Here is a 16,272-nt window from a genome sequence, read left to right as displayed (position 1 = left end):
ATTCAGATTTACAATCTAAACAGCGTTTAGCCTAACCCACCTCTCAAGCTAGCTCTTATCGCACATCTGGCGTTCATGAACACGTAATATTGCCAGCCTTTGCCTAACTGAGCTAGACCTAAGTGACTCTTTCTTGAGTCTCCGAAAGTCAGTGTTTTGGCCTCACCTCTAAGCGGCACATTCACCATGTAGATCCAAAGCCGATGCTACCTCTTCCTTCCACCCTCCCTTTTACCTTTGCAAATCACACAGAATCAGTTACATTGTGACACCAAACACGCAGCACGTAATTGTGTGCCGAATGTTCCTTATTTCGGTTACGATGAGGGGACACCCCGGGGCGGAAGCGGAAGTTTTTCAGTGAAGAGATTTTAATCCAACTGGCTCAAGTCTTGGTATTGGGGTCAGCTCCAGCCACGCGAACCCTAGATCACTAGCGGAGGACGGTCACAGCCACTAGGAGAACGCACGGGGCCAGTGCCCGGGGAGTGCCCAGCGCGCCACGGCCCGGCAAATTCCCGGCTGCAGAATGCCGGGTCCCCTGCGCCCAGACCCTAGCGGCGGAGGGGTGAGCGGAGACGCTGGGAGCAGCCGGTTCTTCTCTGCAGCGCTGGGTCGGGACCGGATGCGGAGCGTGACGCGCGGACCGGAGCTGGCAGCACTGCCCCCGGAACGGGGCCGGGACGCAGGCGGTGGGTGCAGCAGCTGGAAGGGGGTGTCCGCCTGCGCACTCGGTGCCCTTTTCACCCCTTCCCAGACACTGGAGGAGCACTGCGCTCCCCACTCCGACCTCGGGCACCCTCGCCAGGTGGGAGGGGCAGGGACCGAGCCGGCGCCCGGCCACACCCCAGCAGCCTCGGGGGCGCCCCGCCTCTGCTCTGCACCCCCAGAGCCGCCGGGCTCGGCCAACAAAGGGACGCGGGCCCCAGGCTCCGCCCGGCCGGCCCCTGCGCCATGTTGTTGAAAGGAGCCGGCGGGGACCCGCGCAGCCGTCTCCCGCCCGGGCCGGTACTCACCCGCCGCCCCCGGCAGCAGGAGCGCCGCGGCCGCCAGCGAGAGCACGGCCCAGGGCCGCGGTGGGGCCGTTAGCTCCATGGCGCCGCCCGCTCGCGCCCAGCTCCAGCCTCGCGCCGCCGCCGCTTCCCAGACTCGCGCTCGCCCTTGCGGCCACTATATAATGTAACTGACACACAGGCGTCTCCTGATTGGCCGCTGCGGCCCCTAGCCCCGCCTCCCAGGCAGCTGCAGACATTGTGAACAACAACAAGAGTCTGGAGACTACAACCGGCTCGGCGCGAGGCCAAGTGGGCGGGGCGGCGGGGCGCGAGGCAGGGAGTGGGACAGGGGGGAGGCAGCGGAGCTCACTGCCGTCCCCTCCCCCCACGCCGGCTGGGCGCGCTCACGGGGAAGGGTCCGGCCTGCGCATCCCTCCGCTAGGGGCCCGGGTAGCGCGCGTGGGGGATTGGGGTGCGTGGCGCTCCGGGGCAGCGCTACCGTGCCGCCTCTGCCCGGTCGCGCCCTCCAGCGCCCTCGAGCTGAGGCGGGGGTGCGCGCTCCGGCTGCAGCGTGCAGCAAGGGAGCCAGAGCCGGGCCTGTTCCGGGGCAGTGGAGCAGGGCGGCAGAAAGTAAATAACCGGGGCCCCCAGCCGGAGTCGGGCGCGCATGCGAAAGCAGTGGAGCACGCTCAGGGGTGCTGGAGTTGGGAGGGGCGGGGGACTGTGCGCACAGCGCAAATAAGGTTTCACTAAGCCAGCACCCGGAGAGCTTTTCCCCCGCCGCAGGAAGAGCCCGGCATCATAGAAGATCAGGTATTCAGGGGTTTCTGTCCTTCCGGTCTAATCCTTCCAGACGTGCTATATATACACACCACGGAATCACAGAACTGGGGAGATCGTTATGGCCAGGCACAGCAGGACCAGGCACCAGCTAGGCCAGGGGCTGGCAACCAAAACAGCTAGAAAAGTTCCTTTTTTTTTTTTTTTAAAAAGGACTGCAATGGAAACACATCTCAGAGCTGGAAGGGACCTGGGGAGGTCATTGAGTCTGGGCGCCTGCCCTCTTGGCAGTGTCAAGCACCATCCCAGGGCATTTTTTTTTTTGATTACTCTATTTGCCTCAGATCCCTAAATGGCTGCAAAAAGGCCCTTAATAAATAATGTGAAACCATAATTTCTGTAACCTCTATTTTAAGAACAGTGAACACAGTGATTTGTAATGTGTTTAATGTTTACTACAGGATGTTCACAAACTTTTTCCATATTCTTACAGGGTTGCATTATTTGTTATTGGCGAATTTCTCAATGCCATTGAGACATACAGGGAGCCCAGAAGAACTTATAAATGCAAAGGATTAGGTCCATTAAGTTTGAAAGTCTGTTTTCATCTTCAATTTTCCAATGTTTTGAAGCCATTCCAACTCCACTTTGATAATGCCAATTTTACAGTAAGTCCCCAAGTTGCACAAATCCATAAACAGTACGGTACAAGTACAGTACACTAAATCCTCAAAATGCACAATTTCAAGTTGCACTTAACTTGTATTAATGTGAGTAAAGCAACTCATAATCCTGTTCAACCCTCCTCACCTCCACTCATGGCTATGGCTGTGGCTCACTTCTACTCCCCTGCCTCCCCTGCAGCCCTAACCCACCCCAGGCTTAACTCCCCTGTCCCCTCCCATGGCTAGGGTCACCATATCTCTCTGTCCCAAATATGGGATAGGGTGTTATGGGGATGAAGGGGCAGCTCCTCTTGGCTGCACAAAGCCCTGGGGAGCTGGCACCCACCCTCAGAAGCTGCGGCCACTGGCACTCCTCCACCTGGAATCCCAGGGAAGTGGTGGCTGTGGGTGTTCCATTGGGGAAAAAGCCACCCCCACCTTATGTGAAATTCAGGATACGTAAGGTTGCGTGGGAAAACAACCCTCTCGACGGTCTACTATGATCCTTAGTTCAACTACCTCTCAATAGATGGTGTAACTTATCAGCGCCTTTGATGGTTATTTCAACTGCAGCTCAATAGATGATGTTACTAGTATGTTGACGCACAGCTGACAGCATCGCTTTCACCATTTTCATTTGTTATCCTGGAGGTGCAAGTTGTGTCATGTTACTGTACTGCTCTTCATAAACTATGATGCCTCACCATGTCTGAGAAACATATGAGTGGTGAAAATGTTCAGATTAAGAAGAGGGGCACTGTAACTATAGAAAATAAAGAAGAAATTATTAAACGATATGGCTACGTCAGCACTAGCCCCAAACTTTGAAATGGCTACGCAAATGGCCATTTCGAAGTTTAGTAGTGAAGCGCTGAAATGCATATTCAGTGCTTCATTAGCATGCGGGCAGCCGCGGTGCTTCAAAATTGATGCGGCTCACTGCCGCGCGGCGGTGAGCCGCATCACTTTCGAAGCGCCGCGGCCACCCGCATGCTAATGAAGCACTGAATATGCATTTCAGCGCTTCACTACTAAACTTCGAAATGGCCATTTGCGTGGCCATTTCGAAGTTTGGGGCTAGTGTAGACACAGCCTATGAAAAAGGAGTAAAGACATTGCACATGCTTTTAAAATGAGTAAGTTGACGATTAGAACAGCTATAAGAGATGAAGATCGAATTATGCAGCATGTAGAGTTCTGTGCCAATGCAGTCTCAAGAAAAGAGATGTATTAGTAGAAGAAATGGAACAGTGATTGAGTGTTTGGATTGAAGACTGACATCAACAATGAATGCCAATAAGCCTTATGCTCATAGAAGAGAGAGCCTCGAGTCTTTTTAAGGACCTAAAAGATAAACGTAGTGAGAGTGTTGCTGGTGCTACATTGAGTGCAAGTCACGGATGGTTTAATAGGTTAAAGGCTTGTGCTAAACTTCCTAACATCAAAGTGGCTGGTGAGGCTGCCAGTGCAGACGCAGTAGCATCCACAGAGCTCCTTAAGGCTTTGTCAGAAATCATCAAAAATGAGGACTACCTACCACAACAGATTTTTAATGTTGATGAAACTGGATTATGCCAGAAAAAAAATGCCATATTGTTCTTACATAGCAAAAGAAAAAGAAATATGCCAGGATTCAAAGTATCAAAGGACAAGCTGAAGCTCCTACTTGGTGGAAATGCTGCCAGGGACTGCAAAATAAAACCCCTGTTAGTTAACCATAGTAAAAACGCTCGGGCCCTCAAAAACATTGCAAAGGCTTTGCTACTTGCTGTGTGGAAATCCAATCCAAAGGCATGGGCGACTCAACTAATTTTCCAAGACTGGTTTTTCTACCATTTTGTGCAGAAGGTCAAAAAATATTGCAAGGAAAATAACCTACCATTTAAGATCATGCTGCTGGTTGACAATGCCCCAGATCACCCAGCAGCTCTATATGACTATCATGAAAACATCAAGATGACGTATTTGCCCCCAAACACAACTTCTCTCATACAACTTATGGATCAAGGCATGACACAGACTTTTAAAAAACATTACCTACGAATAGGGTGACCATACCTCCCCCAGCCAAATATGGGACATGGGGGCATCCCAGCCAAAACGGGATGGATGGTCTCCCTACCTGGGAGTCAGGTGGGGGCTGCCGCCATGCTGGAGGGGCTACCTGGGGGCAGCTCCAATTCTTCACTGCCCCATGACTTAGGGCACTGGGAACAGGGCTGCTGCCCCCTTAGCAAAGCTCCTGGCTTCCACCAGCTGTGGGAAGCCAGACGAGAGCCACACTGATCCTGGTCCTGCCAGCTGGGGGAAGCCGGACAGGTCCAGCTCCCAGCTTCCCCAAGTGGGGGAAGTCAGGCGGCAGCTGCGCTGTCATGTGGGTCAGGCTCCCGGGTCCCCCAGCCAGGGAAAGCTGGGCAGCAGCTGAGCAGGTCCAGCTCCCCCAGCTGCAGAGTGCCAGAAACAGTGGCTGCCACCTGTTCTAAGAGCAGAATACAGGGCAATTAGCCCCTTTTGCAAAATAAATCGGGACACCAGGATGGCACCCAAAATATGGGGCTGTCCCGCCCAAGACGGGACAGATGGTCACCCTGCCTATGAAGAACATTCAGACAGGCAGTGAAGGTTACTGAAGTGGAGAATGGAATACTATTGAGGCAGTTCTGGAAAGAATATGATATTTACAAAGCTGTTAAGAACATCACACCAGGTAGCATCGAAATTACAACATCTAACATGAATGCCGTTTGGAAAAAGCTACCCCCCCCAGTTTGTTGAGAACTTCAGGGGATTTGAACAGCAAGATGTAATTAACAACCTCATGGAAATGGACAGAAAATCAGAATTAAATCTTAAGGAAAATGGTCTCAATGAATTGTTACAATGTCATGCACAGAAATTGGCAATGAAGATTTAATGGAGCTCGAAGACCATAGAAAGGAATTTGAAGTTTCAGAGGAAGAACAGGAGGCTGAGCCATCAAAAAGATTTGTGACTAAGCAGATGGCAGAATATTTTGATATGATCAAGAAAGGACTGGCTGGTTTAGAGGTTCAGGACCCAAACACCAAAAGGTTCACAGAGAAGTCTAGAGCAGTGCATGACATGATGCTATTGCGTGCTATAGAGTGATTATGATGAGAAGGAAAAAGCTACAGTACAAACATCTCTGGACAAGTACATGTACTTAAAGAAAATAGAAAAGATCCAATGCCACCAACATCTGCAGAATCTGAGCCACAAATTATTGAAAAGTAAATATTAGTTTTCTTAACGTTACATTTTATATATGTATTATACTGAATAAATTTTCATTTTCTTAATATTTTGTTTTTATAAACCCTACTTTTTTAGCTTTAACTATCCATTGAAATGAATGTATGTGTCAAAAATATATTTAAGCAGTGTTGGACTTACATGGTTTTCAATTTACACAGTGACCTTCCGAACAAATTAACAGCGTTAGTTGGGGAGTTACTGTATTACACATTTAATTTTAGTTCTCTCTCTTTGTGTGTGTTGCCCTTGCAGTAGGAAAGCCGCAAGTTTCGTTTTAAAAATCAAGACTATTAGCAACACAATCAAAACAGAGATACAGGATCATATCCCACAATGCACTGCACATATTAAAGGGGGATTTATCCAACATTTTGAGATCACATCATTTGCTATTTAGATACGAGTTGTTCATTGTTGGGCTTTTTTACATTCGCTATTTATTAAAAATAATGGGAAGGTTTTTGTTTTTTACTTTGCAATTACAGCGTTGAGAGCCACAAAGAAGTACTTAAAGTCCTTGCAGACCCCTGATCTAGACCATCCTTGATAGGGTCTGGCCTGCTCTTAAAAATCCTCCCATGATGGGGATTTCACAGCTCCCCCAGGCAATTCATCCCAATGCTTAACCACTCTGACAGTGAGGAAGTTTTTCCTAAGAGCTAACATAAATCTCCCTTGCTGTAATTTAAGCCCATTGCTTCTTCTTCACTCAGCTTTCTTTTATAAATCTTAGTATGGCAGTCACCATGTAAGGATACAGGTGGGACACACCACATTCACTTGCACCGCTGAACAAAAACAAAAAACTGACCAGCTTTCAGGCATTCTTAAATTTGCCTTGAAAATGCTGCAACATCTAACAGCCTTATCTTCACTACAACATTAAACTGAGGAGTGCCACTAACAAACACTATGTCGACACTGTATGTCTGCATAATGTGTGTGAATAAACAACCATCTACAGCGTGGAAAATCCTCTCCTGTTGACATAGCTTCTGATGTTCACAGAGGAGGTATTTTTAAATGCAGACTTGACAGCTCTCTTCACTGGATGTCCTACAGTGGTGCAGCTGTACCCGTACTGCTGCAGTGCTATACATACAGACATGGGTTAGTGTTCCATTTGTGAACACAAAAAGCCTCTTGTACGGTGCTGCTTCTAACTGAAATTGGCTGGCCCTTCTGTGGGATACAGCTTTCCAGTGAGCACAACTGTTAATATAGCATGGGCCAGGCTCTAGAGCCACTCCAAAGCTATTAGTCCTTCATTTCCTGCCCCTGCTTCAAGTTCACCTACAAAAGGACAGTCAAGTTCTCCCACAATACATTAGGGAAGAAATAATACATCCACCTAATTCACTGCAACACAAAAAAACATAGTTTACGTGCCACAAGTCTTAAGGCTGCATGCAAGCAAACAGTGCCATCAGCAAGGACACAACAGCTCAAGTATTATTTCATGCGTCTGCTTTTGCTCGCACTAGACTAACTTAAGATAACTGCTGCAAAGATATATCCTAAATGAACTAGATGACTCATTTAAATTGTTGTTTTGGTATTCTACATTTTCGTACCGCCGCTGTAGTAATAGAAGCATGCAAACACTCTGCACAAAGTTATTAAAAATATTCATGATTTAAGACTGCAATACTTATTCATTCCGTCTTCCCCCTTCCCCTTCTTTCATAGCAACTATCGTCATGGCATATAAACATCCAAACTGAATTTTTTTTTTATTGCCCAGAAAAATTTTTTGTACTCTTAATGTCACTAAAGAGAAAAGTTAGTTAACATCTTTACAATCTGACATAAGTTATGAGCAGTTCCTGTTTGAATGTAACAATCAAATTTGATACTACAAAATACATTGTTGTCCAAATATACATATAAAGAATTGGTTCAGCCTGTATTAAAGTAAAACAAAATACTGATATTAAGAAATAGTGGAGGACAATTAAGATAGCTTGAATTTTGTCTCTCTTTAATTGCACTTAGCAGCCTGAACTGTAATTTAAAATTTTATTATGGAAATTAAATTGGTAATTTTATCAACCTTAAGTTAGAGACCCAGTATTTCCCAATGTATAGAGTACACAAGTGGGATTTAGGAGGTCTGTGTTCTGTTCCTGAGTCTGCCACTGGCCTGCTGGATGACCTTGGTCAAGTCACTTTACCCCCGTGTTTGCAAAATTGAGATGATGCTGATGCCGATAAAGCATTTTGAGACTTATTTATGAACAATGCTACCTTACATCTAGGTATTAATACCTTCAGAGCTCTTTGCATTACTCTTTATGCTTTGCCTTTCATCACCAATATTCTGATCCCAAATACGCAGCCTGCAGATGGTCCCAATTCCATCACGATGTGCTTACATTTGCGATAACCAAAAATTAGTCAGGAAGCTGTCAGCCAAAAAATGAAGAAAGTGGTGGACTAAGATGCATCTCACCAACTAGGAACATTCCTAAAAAGTAAAATACTGCTTACAGTTGAAGCAATAGTTTTATCAAACATCCCCATTCCCTCCAGACTCTTGACCGCATGCTAGTCTAGAGGTGGGCAATAGTTTTTTGCTAAGCGTCCACTCCAAGAATTTAGTTAAGTGGTCAAGAGTTGCACACTTCCATGATATTAATGGAAGAGCTTCAGGGTCTGGGATGGAGGCTGGGTGCAGAAGGAGCTCAGGATAAGAGATTGGAGTATAGGAGGGGGTGTGGAATCTGGGAAGGAGTTTAGGTGAAGGAGGAGGGGCAGGGACTGGGGTACATGAGAGGATTCTGACCTGAAGAAGGGGTACACAGTCTAGGAAGGGGTTAAGATCTGGGGCAGGAGGGGGTGCAGGGATTTGGATTGTGACCAGGGTAGGGATTGGAATGCAGGGTCTGGAAGAGGGTTGAGACCTAGAGGAGAGATGTAAAGCATTTACACAGGGTGCAGGAAGAGAGGCAGAGGTTTTGCAGGAGAGAGGGCCTGGGGTGCCATAGGCAGGAACTGGCCAGGACACACTTACCTGGGTGGCTCATGGCTAGAAGTCCAGTAATTTCGGTAGCTAGGGTCCCTACCTTTAGGTCCACGCATGTGCTCAGAGTAGCTGCAAGAGCCATGTGAACTGCTCTGAACTGAACTCTATGAGCCAAGGACAGACAGAAAGGTGCTTTACTTGCTGCCTGTCCTGCAAACAAAGACAGCGCCTATTGGTCAGACACTGGCCAATGGGAGCTGCAAGATTTTGTTGGGGGAAGGAGCAGCATGGGAAGCCTTTCCCTCCCACCCCAGTGCTTACAGCTGTTCAAAGAACTCACAGCCAGCTTTTCTGCGTCCCAAGCAGGGTGGGGCCTAAGGGCTATATTTTGCCCTGCTTTGTGCTAGTACCTTATCTGAGGTAACCACTACCAACAAGCAAGTTTCTCATGCTGTGATGCCATTGATTTCCATTAAGGCTCAGGATGTGGAAGAAAGAGATGGACTGTGATAGGGTCTTGGCCTTTAAAGAGTTTTCAAAATGGACAGTGCAACATTACAGCTTGTTCTTACGGCAAGATTTAAGCCTCCATTTTTTCAGGATTTAGTCAGGACAACACCCTATTCTCCTCCTCCTCTCTGTGGCTACTGCAACTCAATCTCCCTTTATTTCTCCTTTATCTTCCATCAACCACTATTCCAGCACTCCGTAGGTGTTTTCTTTCTACATTCTTGTGACAAACTACCTCAATTTTTTTCTTATCCAACTTACCCATCAATCCAGTGCTCAAATTCCTGCAAACCACCATCCAAAACTGGTGGCTTTGTTCATCTACACCAAGGGTTGCAGTAATTGGAGCAACCTCCCAACTGAGCAAGGTGTGAAAGTAGTTGGTAAATGATTCAAACATCTTACACCTCATAGGAGAGATCCTATCAGGCACTTCCTAGACTATTGGGAACCCATACCAAAGGAGAGGAGAACCATCACCCAATTCTCCAATTTTCAGTTAATCACTATACCTGCCAATACAGACATGCAGACTCCTCACAATAAATTAATTTACTCCCCCGCCCCAGAACCAACACAACTATGTCCATCCCAAACATACCCCCTTGAAAGTCTGAGTTTCTGTTTCTTTCTCAACTACCCTTCTCCCTCATTCCCAGCTTCTCTCCCCAGTCATCAAAGGGGAAGTCTCATCACCCAGTTTTCACCACAGCTCTGGGAGAGGGCCAGCATTAAATTCTGAGACAAGGAGCTTCATGTCCAGTTGAGTAACCCTTCAATCCAGCATATGACTGACCAATCTGTGTTAGACAGGGTAGGGGAATTTTGTGTCTGCCAAACATTGAGGGAGAAATAGTTCCCTACCACATAGAGCAGTTCTGGATGTTTGCCTTCCCTCAGGAGGAAAGACAGCTAATCACAGTAGCTCCTTTGTAGACTAAGAGGCCTTTTAACACATAGTGGCTGGGTCTATGCTTGCCCCCACCTTTGAAGGGGGCATGGTAATCAGGGTGACAGGACATTACTAATGAAGTCCTGCGGTGAATTGGAGATTGGAGTATGGGGGGGGGAGGAATAAAGGTACTTTGAAATAGCATGAGTACTTTGAAGTGCCCACGGCTACACGCATGCTGGCACTTCTAAGTTTGAAGCTTCGAAGTCGCTGTGGGGGAGAATTAGACTAACAAAGTGCTGCATATTCACTGCAGCTCTTCATTAGTAATCTCCTGTCACCCTGATTAACATGCCCCCTTCAAAGTTGGAGGCAAGTGTAGTCAAGCCCTGTGTGACTTAATTAACCAGTCTAAGTTATTAATCAATCAGGATGCTTTTATTATATTAGACAGTTGTAGTTAAAAATAATATACTATTTTATGGTACATTTCTACTGACTCTAGAAGATTCCTTAATTTTGCTCATTCACAAATTAACAGCAAAGAGTCAAGGTAATTTTGAATTCATTACTGTTCAATTTTATTTATTACTGATTTTGTTTCTCCTAGTTCCTATTATCAATTTTTTACATTGAGTATTATGACATTCTACCGGTTGATAAGAAGAAAGAGTTTGTGACTTGAGTTCCACATAAAAGTGTCAGCTTTGGTTAAGAATTTGGCAGCAGCCCAGGGCCTCTTTGAATTGCTGTGGCAGCACTGCAGTCTGGGAGACACTGAGGGCTGAATGCCCTAGGCCCTGCCCCTTCAAGGGTAGAGACTGAGGCCACCTTCTCACCTTACCCTGGGGCCTGTAGTACCTGTTGTCACAACTGGCATTGGTTATAATGCCACTGGCTGTAGAAAGGCTGAAAACTTTTGCATAGCCCAGGCCTAACTGTTTTGCTTCCACCATTGTCATTGCTCATAGGCTGTCTAAACTGCAGGCTTCAACTGGGAGAGCGGAGGGCTCTCAACAGAAGTCTGTGGTGTCCAAACGTGTACACTTTTCCAAGACCACTCTTGGAAAAATGGACACATTCTGCTGACATCCCTTGTATACCTCGTGCCATGAGGCAGAAAGCATGTCTCAAAAGAGTGGCTTTTCCCATGTGGATGGGCCAAATATTGGGGAACACTCTCCCTACAGAACTGTCAACAAAAGATATGCAAATTGCAGACCACAATTTGCATATCTTTTGCCAAAAGTTCCCTGTAGTTTAGATACAGTGTAGAGTGGGGAAGCGGGGGATTTTATTGGAATTATGGATTTGGGAAGTCTTACCAATCTGACTTAAAATTTAAAGATTAAGGTTCATGCCTTTCCTGAGTTAACATAAAAAGCCTGAGACAGTGCATTTTTGAGATTTCCAGTGATTTCACACGCAACACTTTTAGCAGCACTTACGATTTGTTTATTTTAGCAGCACGATGGCATTAAAGCAGCACTTAACAGATACAAACTTAAGATGTTTAATACAGTTAATATCTGGTTACAGACAGATTTTACTTAATGTTATAAAAACTAATACAAGTTACTTGACTAACTGCACTTATGGTTTAAACTTACGCTGTAATGTCAGGGTACAATACTCACTGACTCCTCTGAACCGTCTAGAAGCCCAGGCCTGCCCGCTTCGATCGGTGAGTAATGTGTTATTGCAGAGGGTAGAATTTAAGTTAGAGAGTGGAAAAACAAAAGGCTGTTCTGAGAATAGTGGTAGCAAAGATAACAGAGATGAGAGAGAGAGAGGCCGTGTCTACACGAGCCAAAAACTTCAAAATGGCCATGCAAATGATATTCACCACAAGCAATTCTATCTTGTGGCTGGTCTTCCTTAAAATAAATAAAATAGTTCTCAAAAAAAGTTCTCAAATCTTCATCGTCCATCCAAGCTTCCCACTGGTTGCCTTTCCCACTTTTTCCCAAAAAATTCAAGTTTCCCTATTATATTTTCTCATCTCTACTTCACTCTGGTCACCTACATTTCTGAGCAACAACCTCTCTATCACATCCTGTTGGTATTTAGAGTGTAAGCAGAGTGTGAATGAGCTCTTTCCTCACTTCTAATGATGGGCTGTAGAAAAGAACTTCAGGAGCTGAGCTCATTTATATGGGTGCACCCACCCTGCCTACATGCTCAGCATGATGGAATTGCATGCCCATATGGTCCCTTTTGGGTAGTATGGGATCCTTGGTTTCCTTGTTATTGGGGCAGGTGTAATAAAGTGGTGTTATCCTTGTTGTGTGAATGAAGGGCAACAGAACTGTACGTGGCATTTCCTGACTGAGGAACACATCCTTAACTAAATCTCACACACTTATATATGCGTGCCTGGGGGTATGTTTCCTGCATAAAAACCCTAGATGCTGTCACACTCTCCTCCTCCAAAATGTGTTATAAAAGTGTTAATTTAGAGTCCATTTAGTGTTGTAGTACATGCTGCAAAGTTGAAATCACCAGTACCTAGGTCTGAGTATTAGACCTGCTTCGGAACAGTGCCTCTGAGGGAAGAGACTTCTCAGCGTGCACCAGCAGCGAGGCTCCCCCACTAACAGCTGAAGTCACCAAGAACTGTGCTAGACGTGGTGGACCCTGAAATGTCTCAGTGAGTGACTTGCAGAGAGGCACAGCAAGTGGCCAGCAGGGAGGAGAGGCATGTCAATCAACCAGCAGGGCAGTGAGCAGAAAGGCACAGCAATTGGCCAGTAGCAGGGTGCCTGGTGGAGCAGATCCCCACAGTGGGGTGATGGCAAGTGAGTGTCCAAGGAGTGGAGCCAGTAATATGCCTCTGTATCCTTGCCTCCACTTCGGATGGTAGGTGAACATTGCAGATGCACCCTTAAGCTCTGGGCATGCACTAAAGAAAGTAACTATGAGTGGGGTGCAGAGAAGGGACAAGGTCATTTCAAGCACAACCAGGGATAGCCTTTAGGAGTCTAACAATAGATTCAGTTCTCTCCCATGCTGCTTTACAAGTTAGATATGCAAATCTGTGTGCTTGGTTATCCTGGCTATAATTAGTGCTGTCCCCATAAGACCGTTTCTGAGAGCCAGGCACAAACCCCAAGAATCAAACTAGCACACAACCTGCCCCTGATCACTCAGAAACAGTTATGTACCCAGTGAGAAAGAACGTGGTATGCGATCTTTAGTGGCTTGTTCATTTAGATTCAAAGGCCAGAAAGGATCACCCTAGTATATATCTTTTTGAAAGACGCACTCAATTTAAAAACTGACAGAAATGGGGAAAGCACCGCAATACTTGGTAAATTGTTCCAGTGACTGATTTACTTCAGTTATGTCTTATTTCCAGTCTGAATTTGTCTAGCTTCAACTTCCAGGCATTGATCTTAGTATGCCTTTTGCTGTTAGATGAAGGAGTCCATTATCAAGTATTTGTTCTCCAAATAGGTATTTGTAAACTGTAATCAAATTGCCATTTAATCTTCTCTTAAAATGAATAGATTAAGCAATAAATCTGTCATGATATGGTATGCTTTCTAATTCTTTAATTAATCTCATGGTCTTTTCTGAACTCTCTCCAATTTACGATTCTTCTTCTTGAACTGTGGACACCACAACTGGACACACTATGCCAGCAGCTGTAGCAGCAGTGCCAAATGGATGTAAACTAATCTCTCTGTTACTACAGATCCTACTTTCCCCACAAGTTGTTTATTCATCTTAAGTGGACAAGACCAGTGCTGTACCTCTGAAGTTCCTGGGTTCAAACTCTGCTGTCTACCCAAGCAAGGAAAAAACGATGAGGTAATGTAAATGAGTGGCACTAAGGTTTCTGTTAGGCTTAGCAAGAATGTAGCATCGGCCAAACACCGAGTCCAGTGCAAAACTGGGGGCTTAAATTGTTAAAAATGAAAGAATTTTAAAATCCCATATTCTTGTGCTTATTCTTTTTTTTTTTGTTTGTTTCCTTCAAAACTGCCCAATCCCCATTTTTCAGAGCGTGGGCATTGAAAAAAATTTTGAAGACAACTTCACTTTTGTTTGTAGTTAGATTTACTTTCAGGTTCCCACTTCTGCACCGTATAGTTTACGACTAAATTTGGGGCAAATCTGAGTTCACATTGTCCTTTTAACTTTTCTTTACAGCTCTGTCTCCTTGGCGGTAGGGGAAGAAAAAGGGAAGTGCATATGACATGAGCAGCAAACACCACCAAAAATGGTCTCAGTATTTTCTGCAATGATGCTGAAAATATTTTGTCCTGTCCAGTAGCCGGTAAACCATTTTCAGATCAGTTCAGCCAAACCCGTTGCTAACAACTGTTGTCAGAAAGTTGTCTTTTTGCTTGTGTAGGTCAAACCTTAGTTTTTCTTTGTGGATTACCGCAAATAATCCCTGTTCCTCCTTGGCGTTATATTCTTTAGCTGTCTGTATACTTTTATTACATCTTCTACTTGTCTAAGCATCTCTTGGGGAAAGTTTTTCTCATGTAATTTCCCTCCATAAATCAGTCCCTTCCCCATTTTTACTGCTTTTCCCTGCACTTCCTCCATTTTGTCAATATTTTTCTGGTAAACTCGGTTGAGATCCTCAACAGCATTTAGTTCCTACCTAGCACTGAAATCAATTGGATTTGGCTTCTATATATCTTTGAGTATCTTGGCCATGGTGGCTAAAGCAGAATGTAGGATGGCTAGCTCAGTTGGTAGAGCTTTAGACTTTTTGGTTCAATGTTGATTACATATTATAATGTGTCAAGACTTTTAGATAATCCATGTATAAACGTTGATACACAAAACCTTTCCTTTAAGAAGCTGTTTTCCATTTGCATTTTCTTCTCAAACATTAGCTTTAATAGACTTTTAAAATCTGTTCCAGGTGCAGTTGCATCATACCTTTGCTGCTTAGTGATTTGATAGCTTTTGGTACACAAGTCAAAATTAGTGGCCTTATTGGAAACTATAATGTTTTAGGGCTGATGGTGAGTGAGTGAGGGTGTTGCTTCGAAGATTATGGATCCTGAACTTGTGTCTGCTTCAGTAATAATTCTTTATTATGACAAATCATGAAACATTGGGCCTTAAAATGTGTGTCACCTTGGCTATGTCTACACTAGCCCAAATCTTCAAAATGGCCATTTGCATGGCCATTTCGAAGATTACTAATGAGGTGCTGAAATGCATATTCAGCATCTCATTAGCATGCCACCGGCCGTGGCTCTTCAAAATTGCTGCTTTTCGCTCCTGCGCAGCTTGTCCAGACAGGGGTCCTTTTTGAAAGGAACTTCAAAATCCCCTTATTCCTATCTGCTGCATGGCCATTTCAAAGATTTGGGCTGCTGTAGACATGGCTGTTTGTGGTATTTTTTAGAATTTGTATTATTGAATGTTAAGTACATGTTAACTGTATCAAACTTCTCATGAATCACAAAGCTTCAGGAAATGTTGATATTTTTACTTTGTTGTGATTTCCTCCTCCAATAAATCCTGAAAGGAAGTTTACCTGTCCTGCTGCTGCTGACACCATAGGCATTTCCTGTGCCATACTGAAAAGTGCACAACAAACCAGTGACGCTAGATGTGGTTTACTCAAACCTGGATCCAAGCTCAAATGTTGCTAAAACAATACTTTTGTATAACTAATACCTATAAAATACATCTATGAAACTATGGAACTAAATCCAACATCACTGGCAACAAGTGTGAAGAGTTTTTCTTGCAACAGTGCTAAAAATGTTTCCATCACATTCATATCATAACTGTTTTCAGGGTTATTTCAGGGGGAGCTATTGCTGAAAATGCATTCTTTAATGCAAGGATGAGCAAGCTTTTCACATCAAGCCCCACTTATTGTTCTTGCAATTAACAGTCCCCTCCCCTCCACCTCCACCCACCAACCTGTCTAATGTAATAAAAAACAATGGGCATTGTGGCACGTGTAAGAAAATAAGTATGTAGAACGTAAACATTTTATTAATTGGTACGTAAATATGACTACGCATACATACATAAAACAGTAGCATATTTCAACATTTTTAATGAGATGGATGAGCCTGAGATCCAGCAGCCATGGTTTTTTTTCCATTAAGGCCCTCTGGTTTATCTTACCACTCAGACAAGCTGGACTTAGTGATAAGTGGACACACACACACACACACACACACACACACACACGTCAAATGG

The 16,272-nt window shown here is 45.0% G+C and overlaps 1 protein-coding gene and 1 long non-coding RNA gene across 2 annotated transcripts in view; one reads left to right on the top strand and one right to left on the bottom strand.

Moving 5' to 3' along the window:
- The window catches only part of TGFBR1 (transforming growth factor beta receptor 1), an 89,344-nt gene extending 88,196 nt beyond the window's left edge, over positions 1–1,148 (bottom strand). Inside the window, exon 1 of the mRNA XM_074987943.1 lies at positions 1,017–1,148. Coding sequence (XP_074844044.1) covers positions 1,017–1,095 — 79 coding nt within the window. The 5' untranslated portion in view covers positions 1,096–1,148. The remainder of the gene's footprint in view (positions 1–1,016) is intronic.
- Positions 412–15,769, top strand: LOC142009625 (uncharacterized). The gene is made up of 3 exons (XR_012644532.1): positions 412–692; positions 13,781–13,896; positions 14,239–15,769. It is a non-coding gene; the product is annotated as an uncharacterized LOC142009625 (long non-coding RNA).
- The last annotated feature ends 503 nt before the right edge of the window (positions 15,770–16,272 follow it).

Source organism: Carettochelys insculpta, chromosome 2 (genome assembly GCF_033958435.1).
Source record: "Carettochelys insculpta isolate YL-2023 chromosome 2, ASM3395843v1, whole genome shotgun sequence".
Taxonomy (NCBI): domain Eukaryota; kingdom Metazoa; phylum Chordata; order Testudines; family Carettochelyidae; genus Carettochelys; species Carettochelys insculpta.
Note: the sequence above shows the minus strand (reverse complement) of the source record. Positions and strands in the feature narration are given on the sequence as shown.